The 17,200-nt window shown below is 43.1% G+C and overlaps 1 protein-coding gene across 3 annotated transcripts in view; it reads right to left on the bottom strand.

Moving 5' to 3' along the window:
* The window catches only part of LOC140715296 (protein bicaudal C homolog 1-like), a 320,845-nt gene that overhangs the window by 55,248 nt on the left and 248,397 nt on the right, over nt 1–17,200 (bottom strand). For all 3 annotated transcript variants that reach the window (XM_073027257.1, XM_073027256.1, XM_073027258.1), the window contains exons 4-7: nt 11,090–11,169; nt 8,809–8,967; nt 1,987–2,040; nt 145–339 (exon numbers count right to left, since the gene is read on the bottom strand). In XM_073027257.1, the coding sequence (XP_072883358.1) occupies nt 145–339; nt 1,987–2,040; nt 8,809–8,967; nt 11,090–11,169 (488 nt within the window). The remainder of the gene's footprint in view (nt 1–144; nt 340–1,986; nt 2,041–8,808; nt 8,968–11,089; nt 11,170–17,200) is intronic.

Here is a 17,200-nt window from a genome sequence, read left to right on the forward strand (position 1 = left end):
TTCAAATTCCTACCTTATTTGTTGAAAGATTCTATTCATTATAAGCTAGTCCGGAGAGACATGTTATAAAAATTTTTTTAATGTTTACTGTGCGCTTTACAAAAGGCAAAATCAGCATCTTCACAGCCCTGGGGCCATTCTCACCTTGACTGCTGCTGCATTGTTCTGAGAGCCTCGCACAATTACGGTGGCACCATACATGCGTGATCGTTGTTTGAAGGATATGGAAATGTTGTATGTTTGGGATAGATGCTGGATCGTTGGTGAGTTGGGGTCAGGAATTGGCTGCAAAATGCCAGCAATGGGCAAATCGAACATCATCACCAGAGGGAGCAGCTCCTAGGTGACAGAACATCACAGTTAGTTACTACTAAAATACTACACTATGCATATGCAAAAATATTGTTCTCTCTTATTGATAATAAGAAGGACTAACCATTCCTGTTCAGGAATTCTATTCAATGCAATATGTACAAATAAATATGCAATGCATGATTATTTTAAAAGGAAGGTTAAACAATTAAATAACTTGCTGCAGGCTCCAAAGTTTTTTTTTAATTAAACTTTATTTCTGAATTCATCTCTGCGTATAATTTGATACAGTAATTTTATATCACACACCTTCAGGACATGTATGCTTTTGTATTCTGCCTTGTACTGTGCGAAAGGGGTAGTGTTGTATCATTTTTATGATGGGGACAGTTGTTTCTTGAATCAAGAATCATAAAATCAATAGCACAAGACCTATTTAGCAAAATGTGCTCTGCCAGCTCTTTGAGTGAGCTATTGAACTTGTCCACCTACCCACACTGAGTTATCGGATATTGCCAGGACTTGAGGACCCGAGGTTGAATAAATTAGGACTTTTTTTCCTGGAGCATAGGAGAACGAGAGGAGATTTGAGGAACACAAAATTATAAGGGGTACAGACAGGGTAAATGCAAACAGACTTTTTCCACTGAGATTGGGTCAGACTCGAACTAGAGGTCATAGGTTAAGGGTGAAAGGTGAAAGACTTAAGGGGAATTTGAGGAGGGTATTTCTTCACTCAGATGGTGGTGAGATAGTGGAAGAGTTGCCAGTGCTTAGCTCAATTTCAAGATTGAAGAGAAACTTGTATATGTTAATGAATTGAATGGGTATGGAAGACTATGGTCCAGGTGTGGGCCGTTGGGACTGGGCAGAATAACAGTTTGGCACAGAATAGATGGACCAAAGGGCCTGTTTCCATGCTGTAATACTCTATGACTCAATGACCTTTGAAGAGGGGAAGTGTTTATGACCCAGTGGTCTCCCTATCCAGACAGCCGAATGTCACTGATGATGGAACACGGCAGCCAATATCGTGAAACCAAGCAAGTGCCACCCCTGCATTCCCACTCCACATCCTGGAGCTCTTCGAGTGAACTAAAAGGCTGGTGAGTGGATCCACTATCTGGAGTCACAACAGCTCAACTGCAACAAGTATCTAGTTCACCACTAAGAACTGTTCCAAAGTTCCTTATGCTGTCGTGTTCTGTCTTTGTTCAGCAACATTCTGAAGGCCTCCAACTATCCACATTTAGAAAGAGCTACATAAAACAGTCCATAGGATGCTCTATCAATCCCCTTCATGAAAGGCAATTGCAAATTTAGTCAAGGACAGCTTGATCTTCTCCATTGACCTAGGTTCAATCCATCGGTTATGTTCTTCATGTCCTATTCAAACTCAATAGGAAAGGAGCTTAGCTTACACAACATGTAGATGTTCATCTTTTCTAACTCATATTTCAATAGTAGTGCGATTGGTTTGGTCACATGAACAACCGTGTACATGTACTGCTTGGAACTGAAACTAAAGATCTGTGCGATTATGCTCATGACACCACGATACCCGAGTCCATACGTTACAGAGGGCATCAGCACTGATGGGGCTCCTGTCAGTATCAAGGCAATTTCACATCATCAAAGCTACCCAATCTGATGACAGTCAGCTCCAAAACTTACTCTTATGCGACTTCTCGCTGCTTCCACACCGGATGGCTGCCCTGCTATGGAGACCTGTTGATCAAAGGCAAGCCAGTGCAATCAGTTAGAAATATGGTTTGGAAAACATTTCTGCCATGGAGAAAATTTTCAGGCAAATTACTGAGACCTTGGCCAAATCATTGCCCTCACTTGGTAATCCCTGGAAAATAGTATGCGGTCCTGTCAACTCTTTAAACATCTTTTTAAAAATGCATTAACATATGCTAATAGTGAACAGACTACAAAAATCTAATCAACTCCCAGACACCAACTCATCCGCAGATGGCAAAGGTCCAGAAACTCAATCTGGTTTCCATGCGCTCATCTCATTTCCATTCAGGCTCCTTTTTGGAAGCAATTCCGATGAGTGGCAGGATCACAGACTTGTAACACCAAAATCATCAAGGAAGACCTTTTATGCTAAGCCCCCTTTCCTCCTCCAGGTGCTAACTGACCTGCTCAGTGTGTGCAGCAAGTTCTTTCATTTTCAAATCTTCAGCTACTATAGTATTTTATTTTTCGTTTCCCACTTAAAGTCTCTGAACAATGCTGCACTCCCTCAGAAAGGAAACAATCCTTTCCCCCATTACCAAACACCAGGTATTCCAAATATCGGCTTTCAACTCCATTATCATGTACATCTGCTATGAGCAATGCCGCAAATTCCGCCTGGATAACCCTTAACCTAATGGCACCAACATCAAATTTTCTAACCCAGTAATTTCTCCGCCCTCTCTTTTCTCTCTTTTTCCCCATTTTAGCTTCCCTCTTACTCTTCCTCTTCTTCTCACCTGCCTCTGGTACCCCTCTTCCTTCCCCTTCTCCCATGGTCCACTCTCCTCTCCTATCAGATTCCTCCTTCTTCAGGACTTCGCCTTTTCCACCAATCACTTCCAAGCTTCTCACTTTACCCCCACCCCCAACCTCACCTAGCCTCAACTATGACTTGCCAGCTTGTACTCCTTCCCCTCCTCCCCATCCGCCTTCTTCCCCAACACCACTCCAGTCCTAATGAAGGATTTCAGCTCAAAACCTCGACTGTTTATTCCTCCCCATAAATACTACCTGACCTTCGAGTTCCTCCAGTTTTTCTGTGCGCGTTACTCTGGATTTCCAGCATCTGCAGAATCCCTTGTGTTTACATTTTCTAAAGCCATTTATTATTAGCACAGTACCCAATCTTAAACCTCATTATTCATTAAGTTATAATTTTAAAAATTATACATCTCTGCATCATCCATTTAATGTGAAGTTCAAGTTTTGCCTATACTACTACAATTCCACTTATAGCGTGGCTCATACCAAAACCACAAGAGCAGTGAACAGACCCAGAGAGTTCAATGACAGCATCCCTTTTGATTATTACACATACACTTGATGGTCACTTTATGCTTGTTAATGTAAATATTTGATTAGCCAATCATGGCAGCAACTCAATGCAAAAGCAAGCAGACTTGGTCAAGAGGTTCAGCTGTTAGTCAGACCAAACGGGGAAGAAATGTGATCGATCTGACTTTGACCATGGAATGATTGTTGGTGCCAGATGGAGTGATATGAGTATCTCAGAAACTGCTGATGTCCTGGGATTTTCAAACACATCAGTCTTTGGAGTTTATGGAGAATGGCGTGAAAAACAAAAAACATCCAGTGAGAGGTAGCTCTGTGGACGAAAACACCTTGTTAATGAGAGAGGTTGGGGGGCTGGGGGGAATGGCCAGACTGGTTCAAGCTGACAGAAAAGTAACAGTAACTCAGATAATATTGGAGTATAAAAGTTGCATTGTTTGCTGTGTGACCAAAACTATGTAGTCAGCTTTGAATTTGCTATCTGCTATGCATGTATCCAATTTAGTAGGGGAATGAAATCTTAAGAATGTAGAAGACAATGGTGTGTTAATGAGAGGCTAGCTAAGAGATGTAGATTATGTAGTCAGGTTTGAATTTGCTATTTGCTATGCATGTATCCAATTTAGTAGGAGTGAAATCTTAAGAATGTAGAAGACAATGGGGTGTTAATGAGAGGTAGCTAAGAGATGTAGATTAGAACATGATTAAGTCAATGGGTAGAAACAATAGTGGTGGATGTACTTGTAATACGCAACTATAGACCGATTGGATATGCTAATACAACTAAACCAGAAGATTGCTATAAAAAATGCTACGTACAAGGATCGGTGGGCAATCAGCGACTAGCTCAATGACTATCTCAGCTTTGATTTGCAAATTAAAATTTAACCCTTCTTGAAGAATCTTCTGCGTCTCCTGGTCATTTGTGGGGCACGAGAAACCACAACAATGACCACCCATTACAACAGAGGTGTACAGAAAAGCATCTCTGAACGCACAATACGTTAAACATAGAAGTGGATAGGCTACAGCAGAAGACCATGAACATCCACTGGTCCATGGGATACATAATGAAGTGGCGCCTGAGTGTACACTTCATTGGCGTTAGTGTTTATTAAATACTTCTGCAGTACATCAAATGCAAAACTACTTCATAAATCCAGAAAATTTACACATAATGCAGATCCATTACATCAGTACAAATCCCAGTTAATAAACTTATCATGACCAGACAACTGTTTTAACATTTTCAGTGTTTATTTCATAGTTTTCATAACTTGCACAGTTGAAAATGGAGGGTTATGGTTGAGGTGCAGGTCGATGGGACTTGGTTGAAAAATAGTTTGGCACTGACCACCTGGGCGGAATGGCCTGTCATTGTGCTGTAGTGTTCTCTGACCCTATGAAGCATTTGCAAATATCTAATATACGAATACATTCTTTCAAAAACAACATTGAGATAATGCCCGAAAACAGGAAGTGTCTGACATTTCGCAGCCCGGCCTCTGGTGGAAGTAACTGCCCTCAACTGGGAGACATCATTAGCATCTCCAGTTGCAGGGGATCAAGCAATGCCATTTATTGTGTAGATCATTAAAAGCTACTGATGGGATTGGAGTAAATCTAAAGGTAGCTAGTACAGCGTCTGAGAACTGGGTTTACTGTGGACCTTAGGTTTTGTTTGCCTTAGTAGACCTTAATGAAGTTTGCATGTTCTCCCTACGATTATGAGTTTTCTCCACGTGCTCTGGCTCCTTCCCACATCCCAAATATGTGTGGGGTACTAAGTTAATTGGCCACTGTAAACTGCCACTGACATGTAGGCTCTGGGCCTGTATTCACTGGAGTTTAAAAGAATAAGAGAGGGGTAGTAAATCTCTACCAAATATTGAAAGGCCTAGATAGAATGGACATGAAGAGATCGTTTCCTAGAATGAGAGTGTCTAGAACCAGAGACCACAGCCTCAGAATAGAAGGACATCCCTTTAGAATAGAGATGAGGAGGAATTTCTTTGGTCAGAGAGCGGTAAATCTGTGAAATTAGCTGAGGGTATATTTAAAGTGCAAGTTGGTGAGTTCTTGATTAGTAAGGGCATCAAAGATTACAGGGAGAAGGCAGGAGAATGAGGTTTAGAAGGAAAATAAATCAGCCATGATCAAATAGCGGAGCAGAGTGGATGGTCTGAATGGTGAGTAGTAGAATAGTTGACGAGAATGGGATGAGCATATAGGATTAATGCACCATCAGTGTACATTGGTGGTTGATGGTTAGCACAGACACTGTGGGCCGAAGAGCCTGTTCTGTGCTATCTCTATAATTCTCTGCCAGACAGCAGTTATTCAAGATTATTTCGAATTAGCAGTTGGTAAGTATGAAACCTAATAAGTGCACTGCATCCATGAGTATCAGCAGTCAGAAGTGGTTCAATTAATATGCAAAAGAGATAGCTTTTCTGTTTAAAAACAGAAGTTCAGGTGCAGCGTCAACTCTAACTCCAAATAACCCAATGCATTACTAGCTTTGCCATTCACTAATTACAAAAGTGGATGGAAATAAAAGACTTGCCTGCAAAGCATTAACATTTTCAGGAGAAAGATCAGCACCCACGGCAGCCTCAAGCAATTATTTAACATAGTGGAGGTGGCATATCATCTGAAACTTTGACAAACTTCTAAAGATGCACAGTGGAGAGCATCCTAACTAGTTACATCATGGTCTGATAATAGAAACACTGATGCTCAGGAACAGAAAGGTCAACAGAAAGTGGTGGATATAGACCAGTCCATCACTAGTAAAGCCCTCCTCACCACCGAGCACACTTACATAGAGCCCAGACACAAGAAAGCATATCTATTATCAAGGACCCCCACCATCCGGGTCATACTCCCTTCTTACTACTACCAATGAGCAGAAGTTACAGGATCCTTAGGTCCCAAACCACCACGTTCAGGAACTGTTATTATCCAACAACCGTCAGGCTCCTGAACCAGCGTGGATAACTTCACTCGCTTCAACTCTGACCTGGTTCCATAACCTACAGATTCACAACTCGTGCTTACTCCCCAATGCCATTAGGCTTTACAATTCTACCGCCAGGACTTAAGAACTTTTTAAAAGCTATTATTAATGCTTTTTGAGACGGTGATTTAGATGCATATCATATTTTTTTACTGAGTTAAGTATTGTATGTAATTAGTTTTGCTACAACAAGTGTATGGGACATTGGAAAAAAAGTTGAATTTCCCCATGGGGATGAATAAAGTATCTATCTATCTATCAACTGATGTTCTCAGTATTAATTATTTTTTACTTGCACTATTTGTCTTCTTTTACACATTGATTGTTTGTCAGTCTTTGCTTATGAGTAACCTTTTCATATATTTTATTTTATTTTTCTTTACTTTCCTCCAAACGCTTGCAAGCAGAAGAATCTCAGGGTGGTATATATAGAAACACATGTTTGCTGACAAATATGTACTTTGATAATAAATTTAAAGTTAAACCCCATGTCTCCTGACACCAGTATATGACAGTCAAAGAAGAAGCATTGACAATGTGCACTTTAACTTGGAATCAACCTGAGACATTTCACATGAACATAACACCACATAGAACTGATCAAGAGCTTGGCTAACATCACAGGCTTTAAGGAGCACCTTGAAAAGGGAAAGGAAGTTGGGTTTGGGGAGGAAATTCCAGGGCTCAGGGCCAAAACAGCTAAAAGCACGATTGCTTGTGGAGAGAGCACAGAACATTGGGAATGCAAAGTTCTGGAGGGCTGGAGGAAGTTTGAGATGGAGGGCGGCCAGAGCACCAAGCAATTTGAGAACAAGGATGGGAATTTCATACAAAACAAGTCAGTACAGAGGTGATGGGTGAATGGATATGAATTAAGATAAGACAGCAGAGATTTCAGTGCATGGAAGTTTCTAAAGAATGTAAAGCTGGCCTAGGTAACACCAGGACAGTTAAATCAAAGAGATAACTGAACCATTGGTGAGGTCATAAGGTTCCAGCAGCAGATATTTCGGAATGTTATTATCAAAGTACACATATGTCATTATGTACTACCTGAGAAAGATATTGCAGGCACTTACAGTAGAATATAGAAATGCGATGGAATCATTGCAAAACTAGACACAAAGACTGAAAAACAACCAATGTAGAAAAGAAGACAAATCACACAAAATGGAGCGGTAGATAGATAGATACTACTCAGAACAAGTTTTAAGTTGAAAGTGGGACCACAGGTTGTGGCAGCACTTACACTTTTATCCCAGAGGAGATGGGGTCAGAAGCCTGGCTATGTCAAATAGGGCAATGCCTGCTTCATCTCCAGGCAGTAGCAAAGGGTGGGGGGGGTGGGGGGGGGAGGCTGACGCTGTGGCTCTATCTTCCCCTTGGAGAAACTATGTCATCTAGGAGAGCTCAAAGGGTGGAGAATAGAAGGTCCATCCTTTTGACTTGTCCACTATTATTGCCTCTAGTGCATGGGCTGAAGAACAGAGAGTTGAATAGGCAATTGATTTCTATGGCACTGGTATATACTCAGTACCTCTCTGACCATTTCAATGTAAAAATGGAGCCCTTTACATGAGGAGTTACTGTTCAAGCAAAGATTCAGTGCAAAGCAAGGAAATGAATTTTCAGGTAATATAGCTTTGCTGTGATATTGACTGAGAGTTAGCTGTCAGCCAGGAAAGCCTGTTCCTCGATGATTCCCATCAGATATAAAGACAACTGAGATCTTCATATCATGTTCCACTGAAAAGCAAGGTAGTGCAGCAGTGAAAAGACTGGAGGAAGATGTGAACCCTCAACTTTCTTGGGCAAACTAACACAGTGCAAATTTCTGAGTGCCTGACAATATATCTGGGGAAGATCACACTATAAACTTATTTCCTGTAGTCTACTCTGCCTTCAAATACATTGAGAACACCATCAAGGTCATCAATAGCTGATGACTCCAGAAGGTGGTATCAATCATTAAGGATCCTCACTATCCAAAACGTGCCCTCTTCTCATTGCTACCATCAGGAAAGAGGTTCAGGAGCCTGAAGACACATACTCAACATTTTAGGAAAAGCTTCTTCCCCTCTGCCATTGTCCATTTGTGAATGGACGATCAACCCATGAATACTGCCTCTCTTTTTATCCTACTTTTTCTTAAATGTTTCTTATTGTAACTTACAGTAATTTTTTATACATTGTTGCAAAACAACAAACTTTCTGACACAGTGACAATAAAGCTGATTCTGAAGTGAAGACCAATTCAGTAATAAACCAACTCTTAACCATCAAGTGGCCTGGAAGCCAAAGGCACTGAAACTATGCTTGAAATGCCAGCTCCCATGAGAACTGAAGTTGAGGGGTGGGAAATGAGAAGGGCAAAGTAAGCAACAACTAGCCCAACTTCACCCTGACCACCACAAAGTACAAAGCGTGGGAGTTACCTGATTGCTCTTTTCGGTCTGGTTATTCCGATTAGAGTCAGGAAAATGAATGTGACAGCCTGTCTCCTCCATTACTTTCTTGATGTTGTTTCCTCCTTTGCCGATTACATGGGAGTGCTCTGTATGTGACACATCCATCTTCAGGGTTACCCGATTACTCTGTTTCAAAGGACAGGAGGGAAAATTATTGTAACTTAATGATTACTTGGTTCACAAACTTTTAAATTTTTTTTCCTTACTGAACACACTCAAATTATAAGGTAGATTTGTCTCCAACAATGCTTTATTGTTCAAACAGGAAAATGAGACACGAGATTTTATAGCAGAGGGCTGGTATTACCAGTTGTTAATTCTGCGCCTGCCTTCATACACTCAACTGAAGCTGCAATCACTCCATAATTTCACCCCAAACTGGGTTGGAACATGGCCTGCCTTCCCTGAGATGGGAATTCCAGAGGTGGAATGAGAGGAAGGGGAGATGGACGTCCATTGTGCCCAGAAGGAAACCTAGACAATGGATGGGCAATTCTAATGCCAGGAACAGACCAAACTAAAATGTGAATATCAGGGCTGAATACATCCCATTAACGTTCATGTATTCTTCATACGAGAGGGGTGGGGAGAGAGACAGAAAAATAGTTTGGCATGGACTAGATGGGCCAAATGGTCTGTTTCTGTGTCATAGAGTTATCATCTTATCTGACTCTAAAAGGGTGATAAGAGAGAGAGAGAGAGGGAGAGGGAGAGGGGAGAGAGAGAGAGAGAGGTGAAAGGAAATGGGGAAAAGAGAGAGAGAAAGGGGGAGAGAGGGTGAAGGGAGATGGGGAAGGAGAGAGGGGGAGGGGGAGAGGAAGGGGAGGGAGAGGGGGAGGGGAGAGGGAGAGGGGGAGGGAGGGGGGAGGGAGGGGGGAGGGAGGGGGGAAGGGAGAGGGGGAAGGGAGAGGGGGAAGGGAGAGGGGGAAGAGAGAGGGGAAGGGAGAGGGGGAAGAGAGAGGGGAAGGGAGAGGGGAAGGGAGAGGGGAAGGGAGAGGGGAAGGGAGAGGGGAAGGGAGAGGGGAAGGGAGAGGGGAAGGGAGAGGGGGAAGAGGGGATGGCGAGGAAGGGAGAGGGAGGGAGAAGAGGAGAGGGAGAGGGGGAAAGGGAGTGGCAGGAATGGGGGGAAAGAAAAGAGGGAGTGGGAAAGGGAGAAAGGGTGTGAGAGAGAGAGGTAGAAGGAGGGCAGATGGGAGAGAAGGACAGGGAGAGAGGGAGAAAGTGGAGAGGGGAGAGGGTGAAAAGGGGGAGGGTAAAACCTGGAGTGATAAAAAGTGGGGAGACTGAGGGAAAGAGAGTTGTAGAGAGAGAACAATGGGGGGTCAAAAAAGTGGGAGAGATAAAGGAGTGGGAGTAAAAAGAAGAATGGGGATACACAGAGAGGGGGAGATAGGAAGTGAGAGGGGAAAAGGGCAAGAGTGAGAAAAATAATGGTTAAAATAGGTAAATGGAGGGAGATGCATAGAGAGAATGGGAAATGAAAATAGAGATGAGAAGAACAGAAGGAGAGAGAGGTAAAGAAATTATTAGAATGACATGACCATTTTGAGACACGAAGGATGGGTGGGTGAATGTGTAGGAAGGTGTGTGGCCATGGGGTAGAAGAATTCAGGAGCAGATGGGAGATGGTCAGGATGTGGGAGATGGTCAGGATGTGGGAGAAGGTACTGCGCCTGCTAGAGGGAGAAGGCACAGTGGAAATGAGGGGACACAGGGCATTGAGACAGATGGGAAAGAGAGGATGTGGGGTAAAATCACTGTGGGTAGGCGAGGGGGAAGCGAGGCAATGGATACGGTAAATCACTGGACACTTGGAGGAGAGGGCATGGGTTGTGACTAGCAGGAGGGTTAGGGTTTGGAGGTAGATGGCGGCATGGGATGGGCAAGTGCGGAGAAGAGGAGGATGGGGAAGAGGCATGGAGGGAGAAACGGGCGTGAGTGGTGGAGTGGACAGGATGGAGGAGGAGGTAAGAAGGTAGGACAGAGTGGTGCAATGGGGAGAGAAAGGGTGGAGGATTTGAGGGGTTTGAGGACCAGAGGAAGAAGAGGAATGGAGGATGGGTCACAGCAGCTAGAGAGGGGATTGAGTAGTGATGGTGAAGAGAGAGAGGCAGAGATTTTTAGTTTGTGCACTAGGTGGAGTGAAGTTCTAAGGTTGCCAGTGATTACACTGTACTGAGCCATCACAATAATTGCAGAAAAAGAGGCTGTTGCTAGTTTCCAATGCAGGAGAGACACCCAGCCTTACTTTTGTGTCCAGAACAGACATGATCTTTTCCTTCGCTTCCTTCACGTATTCTTTCTTTCCGCCAACTTTAATGTGGGGATCTGCACAAAGAAAAGCAAAACCAGAGGTGAGATGGAAGCCCGCTGAGCTTGTTCAGCAGCCCGGAGTTGCAGGAAGGAGCAAGACCCCAGCCCAGGAGCCCCTGAGCTTGGCTTCACAGAAAGGGGGCAAGTGCCCCGGAGCGCATCAGCAATACGTTACGCAGAGGGTAATGAATGCCGCTAGGGGCAGTGCCGTGGAGCGCAATTTGGAGCGTCTTGTGGAAGGAGTTACAAAGGGTGCTGCGGAGTGAATGGGGAGGGCATTGAGGATTGTGTTGAGGAGTTCACTATGAGGTCCTATGTGGGCAGTGTTGTCTGAGAGCTTGGGCAGTGTGAGGTACTGCACACCATGAAGCACGTTGTGTAAACAGCTTAGTGTGCCTTGGAGAGTGTTAAGCACTTTACACGGGTTAAGGAGGGCATGTGAACTGTGATGTGGAACACTGTAGGGGTTAGGTTAGGAGCGTTGTGCAGTGCACTACAGGAGCAATTTGGTGGAAGGTACTACTCAGTGTGCTTGGTACTGCACTGCAGAGATCGTAGCTGCAGCGCACCACGGTGAGTGTGGTATAATTGTCAAGGGTGGCACAGTTCTGTGGCAGGTGGCATACCACTTTACAGTGCCAGTGACCTGGGTTCAATACCCACCGCTGTCTGTAAGGAGTTGTTGTACGTTCTCCCTGTATTTGGCATGGGATGTGCCGATTTCCTACCACACCAAAGGAAGGGCTAGTGTTAGTAAATTGTGGGCTTGGTGAAACCTGTAGGTTGCTCCCAGCATAATCCTCAGACTGTGTTGGTCATTGACGCAAACAACACATTTCATGACGTGTTTTGATGTACATGTGACAAATAAAGCTAAGCTTTATTTATGGTGGTGAGTCAAACAAGAAGTTAAGCAAGGGTAACGTGTTCAGGCACGGTTGGCTGGCTTGGAGAAGGCAGAGGTCGCGTTGATTGGGATATACGGGTTTGGAAAAGGGAGCAAGATGGATAAAGGCAAGAATCATATTCAGTCTTAATGATGCCATAACTAGGGACAGGGAGGGGTACCCAAGAGACCAGAAGCCAGACGACAATGAACCTATGGGAGCTGAAATGATATAGCTGGTGCCGAGGAAAAGTCGAGCAATACAACATATTTTCAATGACATTATTTACAATCAAGCTGCAAGAATAGTTGTCAAATTTCCAAGTCTGGGCCACAGAGAACATGATGGCTTGCAGACTTCATCCCCACATTCCTTAGGTTTTAAATGTCTCACTAAATTCAGCCTCAGACAAGTGGCCCTGATCAATGTCTGTTCTTCCTACCCACAGCTCAGGGACTTAAGCAATTATCTCTAAACTTATCACATCTCATAAGTATAGGTGAAAGAGAGAGCTGGGCTGATGGTATAGGTTTTTCCACCAACTTCCCTCTGACTGCTTATTATTTAAAAATGAATTGACTTGCAGTCCACTCAGTTGAGAGAAAAATATGTGAACAGAAACAGTCTCTACAGCGTCACAGAAGAGTTACACGACAGAAACGGACCCATTTATTCCACTCGTTTCGGTGCAGATGAATAGGAATCAGACTTTCATAGGTACATGGTCCGTTTAGCAATCTGATGGTGGAGGGGAAGAAGCTGTTCCGAAAATGTTGAGTGCATGTTTTCAGGCTCCTGTACCTCTTCAATGTACATCAATGAGAAGATGTGCTGGCTGATGATGGATGTCACCATTTTGAGGCATCGCCTTTTGAAGATGTCCCCAATGCAGGGGAGGCTATTCCCCGTGATGAACTTGGTGTAATCCAATAGCCCCAGAGTCCTGCCCTTTCCCCTTCCCTATAAAATCTTTCTTTTAAGTTAGCATCCTTTTGAACAACTCAAGCTGCCTTCATTGTTATCTGTGGTTATGGAATCCAGATCTTAAACACACAATATAAAAAAGATTTTCACGTTTTTTTCTTGTCAATCACTTCTTTCTGTGTCTTCTAGTCCTTGACCTCAGACCAATGGGAAAAGTTTCATTCTATCTAAACTACAGCTTTCATGACTGTAAACATCTCTATCATATCTCCTGCGTTCTCAAGGAGAACAACCCCAGTTTCTCCAGTCTTTGCTCATAACCAAAGTTCCTCACCCAAAGAGCAAATTAATAAATTTCTTCGATACCTTCTCCATCTTCCCTAAAGAGTGGCAATCAAAAAAGATCACACTATATAATTTACATGGTCAAATCCTTATTTTTTTAAAGATCATAACAACACCATTTCTAACAGTCAGGATCAGAAAACTTCATTAGCTACTTCTCGACCCATGTGCTACAATTAACAGACAACGTCTGATCTCCCCACACATTCCACAAACATCTCTCTGGCATTGAAATGCATATAGAACCATGCTCTCTAAGTTATAATCATTCTTCCCACTAAAATATAATGCTACACATTCCTCAAACTTCAGTTTCATATGCCTCCTATCTGTCTATTCCAAAGCTTGTTCAGTTTTCCTTAAAGTCCACTGCTAGCTTGTAGACACAAAAGATAGGTGATCCTGGAATCCAGAGCAACAATCTGCTGGAGGAATTCTGCGGGTTGAGCAGTATCTTTGGAGGTCGGGGCTGAGGGGGGAGGAACTGATGTTTTACATTGAGACCCCTAACCAGGATGCATGATGCAGGGTCTTGAGCTCCTCCAGCAGTGGTCCCAGTACCAATTCCATGTGAACTCCATTACTACACACTTTGCTCCAGTCCAAACTAATCTTTCCTTGCTACTCTATTTCCTGGTCTTCTGAGAGAACCGCCACCTTGTGGTGGGGAGGCTTGTGAGTTCCTGGTAACCTGAGAGTGAAGTGGTCTGGAGTTCAGCCATCTGGTGGTTAGCTCCTGGTAGGGTCACCCATGACAGTAAGGTCAACGGGGAAATACCAGACAAAGAACGATCCAACCAAGACCTTGACAGTAGAGCAGGCGGAAGGAGATGAGACATTGCAGTGGAAATGAAGGCAGAGGAAGGCTTCGGCAGTGAAGGGTCCCCAGTCATCTTGCATTCTGTGCCACTGGACCCCAACCCGATCGGTCAAGGACCACGTGGTGGCTGCCCGTGCATCAGCCTCTCCTCATTAAAAAAAAGTCATGCACAGATATTCCTCAGTAAGGGAATCCACTGTAACAGCCCGGTTATGTAGGTCTTTGATCAACCTTAGGTCCTACCTGAGGACCCGTCAATAGACTCACTGTTTGGTGAACATCAAACTCGACTCGAGGGATCGCTCTATTAATATTAATTATTTTTATAACATTATTTCCTAGTATTTAAAGCCAATTTTCTACCCATGCTTACAGAACTTCTTTTATTTAATGACCTTTAATCCTGACAATGTCAATCATATGCCCTAATCAAGTGTATTTTGGAAGTTCCTGTGCATCACATCAATTGCATTTCCCTCATCAACCTTCTCTGTTACTTTGTATAAAATCAAATTAGTGAAACATGATTTCCCTTTAAAATTTTCATACTAATCTTCTTCATCCAATCCACTTATCTATGTGACTTATGTGATTCTATGTGAATCATCTTCAACAGTGACACAGGTTTATCATTTTTAACCACTGTTTAAAAATGACTTCAAGATATTTTCCAGACTTTAGGAACCATCCTTGAACCTGTATTCCTACTCATCATATCTTTAAAAAACAAACAACTGATAAAATGTACCTGATTTTAGAAATGAACTCTTGATCTCCCAATCTCCCTCGTCTTAGTCCATTATAGGAGCAGAATTAGGCCATTTGGCCCATTGTGTCTGCTCTGCCTTTTCATCATGGCTGATCCATTTTCCTCTCAGCCCCAGTCTCCTAATTTCTCCCCATATCCCTTCATGCCCAGACCAATCAAGAATCTATCAACCTCTGCCTTAAATATACATAAAGACTTGGCCTCCACAGCTGCCAGTGGCAAAGAATTCCACAGATTCACCACTCTCTGGCTAAAGAAATTCCTCCTCATCTCCATTCTAATAGGATGCCCCTCTATTCTAAGGCTGTGTCCTCTGGTCTGAAACTCTCCCACCATAGGAAACAACCTCTCCACATCCACTCTATCAAGGCCTTTCACCAATCAAAATGTTTCAATGAGGTCACCCTTCGTTCTTCTGAATTCCAGTGAATACAGGGTGCAGGGCCATCAGATTCTCTTCCTAAAACAAGCCATTTAATCCTGGAATCATTTTCGTGAACCTCCTTTGAACCTTCTCCAGTGTCAGCACATCCTGTCTAAGGGTCCCAAACCTGTTCACAATACTCCATGTGAGGCCTCACCAGTGCTTTATAACGTTTCAACATTACATCCTTGCTTTTATATTCTAGTCCTCTTGAAATGAATAATAACATTGCATTTGCCTTCCGCACCTTTTGATCTTTATTTATCTTACTTCACTGCACTTCATCTGTAACAGCAAAAGTATACTCTTCATACTGTTTTTCACTACCTTTAATGTAACTATGTGTGGCATTATCTTTCTGAACAAAAGCTTTTGACCGCATCTTGTTCTATGTGACAATAATACAGCAAGAATGACAATCATAACTGAAACTTCCAAACTGCTCAGTCTTACCATCAACAATACAGCTAAATAAACCTTAGCGCGCGCGCACACACACACACACACACACACATACACACACACACACTCACTCACTCTCTCTCTCTCTCTCTCTGCACCAAATCATGCTTCCATCTGAAGATAAACCCTGAATGCCAGCGGAGTACATCAGTTCCCAGCAGCAACAGCACATTATTGTGTACAGTTCTGGTCACCGAATTATAGGAAAGATATCAATAAATTAGAGAGAGTGCAGAGATGATTTACTAGGATGTTACCTGGGTTTCAGCACTTAAGTTACAGAGAAAGGTTGAACAAGTTAGGTCTCTATTCATTGAAGCGTAGAAGGTTGAGGGGGGATTTGATCGAGGTATTTAAAATGTTGAGAGGGATAGGTAGAGTTGACGTGAATAGGCTGTTTCCATTGAGAGTAGGGGAGATTCAAACGAGAGGACATGATTTGAGAGTTAGGGAGCAAAAGTTTAAGGGAAACACGAGGGGGTATTTCTTTACTCAGAGAGTGATAGCTGTGTGGAATGAGCTTCCTTTAGAAGTAGTAGAGGCCAGTTCAGTTGTGTCATTTAAGGTAAAATTGGATAGGTATATGGACAGGAAAGGAGTGGAGGGTTATGGGCTGAGTGCGGGTAGGTGGGACTAGGTGAGATTAAGAGTTCGGCACGGACTAGGAGGGCCGGAATGGCCTGTTTCCGTGCTGTGATTGTTATATGGTTATATTATTACTGTGTATAAATCATCCGGTGGTCAGTTGCAAGTCACAAGTTTCAGTATATGTTTACTCAACAAACTTGCATCACCAAATCACTGGAGTGAAATATTGCATCTCAGGCAGCAACTCTGGAAAGACAAAGTAAATTTATTATCAAAGTACGCATGTGTCACCATATGCTACCCCGAGATTCATTTCCTTGCAGGCATTCTTAGCAAATACAATAGAATCAATGAAAAAAACTACATACAAGGACTGATAAGCAACCAATGAGGAAAAGAAGACAAACTGCAAATACAAAAGAAACAAATAATAATAAATAAATAAATAATATTAATAACATGCGTGTACAGTCCTTGAAAGTGAGGTGGTAGGTTGTAGTATTGAGGTGAGTGAAGTTATCCATACTGGATCAGGAGTCTAATGGTTGTAGGGTAATAACTGTTCCTGAACCTGGTGATGTGGGTCCTAAGGCTCCTGTACCTCCTGTAGCAAGAAGAGAGCATGGCCTGGATGGTGGGGGTCCTTGGTGATGGATGCTACTTTTTTGTGGCAGCGGTCCGTGTAGACATGCTCAGTGGCGGGGCGGGCTTTTCCTGTGATGGACTGGGCTGCATCCACAAGTAAGGCTGACAGGTCAGATAGCATTGCATGCTTACTGGTGTCTTTGTCAAGAGCTATCTGCTGGCTGCCATGTGCTGACCAGCAT

This window comes from Hemitrygon akajei, chromosome 23, assembly GCF_048418815.1.
Source record: "Hemitrygon akajei chromosome 23, sHemAka1.3, whole genome shotgun sequence".
In the NCBI taxonomy this organism is placed as follows: domain Eukaryota; kingdom Metazoa; phylum Chordata; class Chondrichthyes; order Myliobatiformes; family Dasyatidae; genus Hemitrygon; species Hemitrygon akajei.